A 5,228-nucleotide genomic window follows, 5' to 3' on the forward strand; every position below is an offset into this window, starting at 1 on the left:
CAAGATGATAGCATTTTGTCTAGCGGGCATTCAGCGTCAACAGATAAAGGTTTTAGCTTTATTTTTAGTCATAATGAGTGGGCTGGATAACGTAAACATTAATGTCCCATCAATGTATGAAACCCTTGTGGAGATAACGTTGTTATTATAACTATAAAACACACTCAAATGATATTAGCAATACCATAAACGGAGGGCTAGGGTGAGCTACATCTGTTAGCCCTTTGTTCTCAAGTCCCCATGTGTACAACGGTTTACAAACATTTCCCAATAAACCTGTTAACTTCTCCCTCAGCTCCCTGTCCAAACCTGTCTCTTGCCTCGTGTCAGTTCTGTCCACTTTGGCCATTCCAGGAAGGACGTAAAAGCAGGGAAGTTGTTGGTTTGTCTTGGCAGGCTAGCGTTTAGCTCTGCAACCATGAGCTAACCCACAGCATGGTCGCAGTTGGAGGCCTGATCTCTGCCACGTTCTCTGACTTGGGTGCAGCCCGATTTAATAGTCTGATCGCTCAGCTTGTCAGGTGAGGGGAGGCATCCACCGTCTCGCGTCTGCTTTCCTGCAACAGCTGACAACAATGAACAAAGCTGTTTTGGCAATTTGTACTTTGCGGCTGCTTTACGCTTACCTGACTCCGCCAGATGGATTTGCTCCGCATATCCATCTGGAAACCTTCCGTTGAAGTAATTTTGGGAAGGGGCGAAAATACTGGTTAGCTGATTGGCCTATGTTGGTGATAGACGGGCCAAATAAACCAATCAGATTCGTCGTCGCTCTGTTACAAGCGACGACGAAAACACAACCACAAGCCAAGCTACTCTTGCTGCTGCAGGTAAAGGCTCGTTAGCTCAGCAAAGAAATACTCTGTAATTCCGATAAAACTTGCTCGATAGTCACGCTAACGCTAGTTTCATCGGCTGAAGCCGCCATGTTCTTAAGACTGAACTGTCGCGCTTCTCGTTGCGTCACACCTCAACCCGCCTCAAAGCCAACGCTGATTGGACGTTCGTTTGGTGAACGGCTCCAAATTTTCTTTAACGGAGAGTAGCCAGACTGATCTGCGAGTGAAACCTTGATAGCTCGCGAGATCAGGATGGTCTCACGAGGCTAGCTTTACGCAGCAGTCACAGTGAAACTTAGCTCTGTCCCAGTGGGTTGTTTATCCGGGTTCAGTCAGGTCCTCTATTGAAGCAGGCAGACGACTTTAGCAGACCCTGGATCAAGCATGGCAGGTCCAGGCACCTTCCTTCAGCTGCTGGCTTGTGTATCGGTCAGGCCCATGCAGGGCCCATGGTCCGAAATGGTTTCCTGGTCTGCTCCAGGACGAGGTGGTCTGAGCAGCTTGTCAGGAGAAAGTCTGAAGAAGTCTGAAGCTGCAGGAGAGAGAGCTGCAGGAGAGGGTCTGAAGAGGGGGGGTGGTCAGGAGCATCCTGCTGAGAGAGGAGGGGCCGTCGTGCCTGTGAGGGTCTCATGTTTGCAGCAGGAGTGGAAATCCTTTGTCATCCTCCACCTTACTACAGAATAATACAGAATTCAATCTGAGATCAGTTATGCATCATGGCATTACTATGGCATTACAATGTTTAACTTCCAATATGATATTAAAGTAATTTTACAGGAGAAAAAATTGTTTAAACTATCTTGCAATACAGCTAAAGTCGTTAAAAAACAGAAAGATTGTTTAATTAGAATGTTTTCTTACTCATTTGGGTCTTGGGTTGTTTTTGTTGGTCTTGTGCACCTCTCCAGATCCCTGAGTGACAGAAAAATGGTTTATAGTTTTCATTTATAAATTTTAAAGCGTTGAATACATCCATCTACACTTGAATTCTTAATATTTTAAGTGATTTATTTGTCCCAACAAATAGAGTAAAAGTGGTTATTACCTGTTTCGCCTTTTCTCTTTTAGACACCGAAATATGAGGACAGAAACCAAAAAGCAGGTCAACCCAACGGGTAGAGCTACTATAATGATCTGAGGTTTCCCTTTGATAAAAGCAAAAAGGAAAAACATGACAACAGATTAACATTTACAATAACATCTGCAGGTATTTTAGGGTATCACTACAACAGCTTTGCACATTGACAGATCTATCTGTTTTTGGCTCATTCTTCTTTGCAAAGTAAAGTTCAGATGAATTTAGGTCTGGACTTTGACTAGGCCATTCTAACACATGAATATCAATGCAATGTAACATTAAATGCAAGCAGCTGTCCATTGTCGCTACATGCTAGTTCAGAAGTGAATGATGCCACACTAAGGCTCCATCCATATACCCTTATTGAGTTTGGATTCTTTTGCCACAGCGGAAGTGCGTCAGCGGTCACCATAATAAGTGCTGTCTGAATAGTGCAGTCAGTAAGGAAGGAGGTAGGAAAAGGAGCCTCTATGCTTCCTCACACGGCTAGTTTAGCTTATAGGAACCTTGCAATGTCCCTTACTGGCGCAAAGGAGCCCTCAATCCTTTGGGTGACATGGCGCAATGGATTGTGGGAATCAGAGAGATCCACAAATATGTCCAGACAGAGGAGAGCTTGCACTTTGTAGATCATTTTTGGAAGCTGTAGACTCAGATTTGACTCCCATATTTCATGATAATTTCTGTCACGTAATAACGTTAAAGTTAAAGTCTGTCTGAAATTGGCACGATGTGCGAAGCTCCTTTCCTCCCCATGATAGACTTCTTACTGTTGACCCCTTGAAAGGTAAAGGAACTATAGAGAGTGTTCAGATGGATCAGGAAGTACAGAAAGCCACCATCAGGAATGGAATAATCAGAGGCCATCCTTCAGGAAGAAGAGAAAATAACAACAGAACAAAATGAAAAATCAACATGTGAGAATCTGAACATAAACTTACTCCCATCTCTGCCAGATGATCCAGACTGTTCATCCAAATCTGAAAATAAAATTTAAACATTTAAAATCACAAAGACATCATCAGTCTATAATGCGAGTCTCTGAAAGAGTTTCTCACCATGATCAGACGTGTGTGAGGGTCCAGGAACGGTGAGCAGCAGCTCTCTGGGAGCAGCAGAGAGAACTGACACTGAACATCCAACCTGTGTGCTGCTGGAAGCTGACAGCAGAGCTGTGGTGGTGACGGTGACGGTACCGTTGCTGTTGCTCACCCTGGTGGTGTTGTAGAGGGACAAGCTGAGGTTCTGCTGTGGAGCAGTCAGTGTTACAGTGGGAGCAGGTCGACCTGTGGCTGAACAGGACACAACTGACCCTGCAGGAGAGCTTGATCTGCTGACATCAAGGACGGGTCCATGCAGCTCTGGACAGAGAACAACCATCATGATCAGCATCTAGTTCTAGAAGTTAACCCTGTAATACAGTCTGCTTCTCACCATAAACCTTCATCCAAGTTATCCCTGTCAGAGCTCCATCAGGGAAGGTGTTGAACAAACAGAGATAACATCCTTCATCCTGCTTTGTAACACGCCTGATGACTATGGAGGTCTTCTGCAGTCCAGCCTCTATGAACTGAACTTTATCTTTAAAGTCAGGATTCACTGTTTCATTAAAATACTCGCTGTAGGAGCAGACATTCTTCTCTTTGTTTCCCAAGAGCTTCTGCCAGGTGACCTGCTGGACATCTTTAGTTTCCTGGAGGAGACAGCTGAGAGGAGCATCTTCTCCCACTGCTGCTAATACGGTCTGCTGGGTTTCGATCAAAGCTGCTAGACCTGCATAAACATGAAATCATGAGACCATTATTAACAGAAACAGACAAATTGAGGAAGCATAACTCTCTTAGGGCAATGGGCAAAAAAATTACAAGGGGGTCCTTGGACCAAGTTTTATCACACAAAACTGACAAAATCATAAACTATTAATTTTAATTATTACAACGTGCACATATGCTTGTTAGAAATTCTGTCTTTTAACACTATGAAACCACTACGAAACAACAAACACCTACTACAGACAGTAAATTAGCTGCACCAGAAAGATTCCTGCACATTAAGTCAATAATTTAGCATTCTTAGCTGTTCTTGGCTGTTTGAATACAACTTCTGAGTAAAAGAATATGGGAAGCTGTTATTTTAGACAGGTGGTTTGCTAAGCAAACAAGTTATATTCTAAACAGCCAGGTAGATGGCATTGGCCTGGCTGAGTTAAATTTATATTAAGATCTATTGCTTTGAGCTAAATAAGCCACAATATGCCATCACAATCACCAGTGTGTTTTTGTTTCTCTTCTTCCACTTACAGTAAACAACTTAGGCTTTGCAGCATAGGACTAACTTCCTTTGCTAAGTTAAAACTGCATGAGCATCATTATAAACCTCAAAGTTAAACTCACCACTGTTGTTTTAAGTTTCTTTCTTTTTTGTCTTTTCTGTATATTTTTCCTTTTTGCTTGCAGAAGGAAAACTTTTTAACAGAGTCGATGCTGCTATGCAGCAGGGGACTGGTGCTCATGTTTGACTAAGTAAGAACAGTGCAGGGGGGCATAAGAACCGCACTGTCAATGAAACTTCTTTCTTGTCATGATTCTGAATCTGATCAGACTGTTGGCCCTCTGGGGGAACCAAGCAATTGCCTCCCCTGCCTATTGGAACCCAGCGCCCCAAAAGACCATCACTGATGCTCTTTACAGGAAGTGTCAGAGCAGACTGCACGTATTTAAGGCAAGTTAGATGTTTTATTACAAGAGGCAGCAGATTTGTCTGTTGCACTTCTAACCTTAAAACATTAAAAATGTTTTATCAGTTACTAAAATAATCCATGATTTAATCAGCAGTCAAAGGTGTAAATCGTTTACCTCTAGCTGTCAAAGCATTTAATCTTAATCTGGTATAACCTGAGGATAATACATACTAGGTAAAACAGGGTTGAAATGCAACTTGTGCATGAAATAACTTCATTTAAATAGAAAAAATATAATCACAGCATAAAAAGTTTCTCCCACCTCCGATAAGAAGCTCCAGAGCAAAAAACCACAGGACTGCACAGGACACCATTGCTCTGCTTTTGCGCCAATGGCGACAAAACGAGGGAAATTCGAATTTGAACCAAACTTTCACTTTCACTTTTCTTTTCTCCATAAGGCTGCAAGACTCAAGATCGGCATCTAGTGGCCATTCCGTCCAAATGCGCATCTGTTGTCGTGCATTAAAGATATTTATGACCAAATTGCAGCTTTGTGATAGGACTGGCTCTAAATATGAGACACAGACAGCACTTCACGATGTTATAAGAAGGAAAAGGACTTTTAATC

General features: G+C 42.7%; 1 protein-coding gene and 1 long non-coding RNA gene across 2 annotated transcripts; both read right to left on the bottom strand.

Moving 5' to 3' along the window:
* Window positions 1–1,043: 1,043 nt before the first annotated feature.
* Window positions 1,044–2,734, bottom strand: LOC110367944. Its single transcript, XR_004927952.1, has 3 exons — window positions 1,885–2,734; window positions 1,701–1,751; window positions 1,044–1,512 (listed from the first exon to the last, which is right to left on the bottom strand). It is a non-coding gene; the product is annotated as an uncharacterized LOC110367944 (long non-coding RNA).
* Window positions 2,735–2,928: 194 nt separating this feature from the next.
* On the bottom strand, window positions 2,929–4,971 carry LOC118557714 (OX-2 membrane glycoprotein-like). The gene is made up of 3 exons (XM_036127919.1): window positions 4,920–4,971; window positions 3,352–3,690; window positions 2,929–3,278 (listed from the first exon to the last, which is right to left on the bottom strand). Exons 1-3 carry the CDS (start codon window positions 4,969–4,971, stop codon window positions 2,944–2,946), a joined length of 726 nt encoding a protein of 241 aa, XP_035983812.1. The 3' UTR covers window positions 2,929–2,943.
* Between the last annotated feature and the right edge of the window lie 257 nt (window positions 4,972–5,228).

This window comes from Fundulus heteroclitus, chromosome 24, assembly GCF_011125445.2.
Source record: "Fundulus heteroclitus isolate FHET01 chromosome 24, MU-UCD_Fhet_4.1, whole genome shotgun sequence".
NCBI lineage: Eukaryota > Metazoa > Chordata > Actinopteri > Cyprinodontiformes > Fundulidae > Fundulus > Fundulus heteroclitus.

Excerpts from the sequence above, each read along its gene's own strand:
- LOC118557714 (XM_036127919.1), bottom strand. The coding sequence starts at position 4,971 with ATGGTGTCCTGTGCAGTCCTGTGGTTTTTTGCTCTGGAGCTTCTTATC. Across the intron at positions 3,691-4,919 it reads TCTGGAGCTTCTTATCGGAG|GTCTAGCAGCTTTGATCGAA; the intron begins GTGGGAGAAACT and ends ATGTTTATGCAG. Across the intron at positions 3,279-3,351 it reads AACTTGGATGAAGGTTTATG|AGCTGCATGGACCCGTCCTT; the intron begins GTGAGAAGCAGA and ends TTCTCTGTCCAG.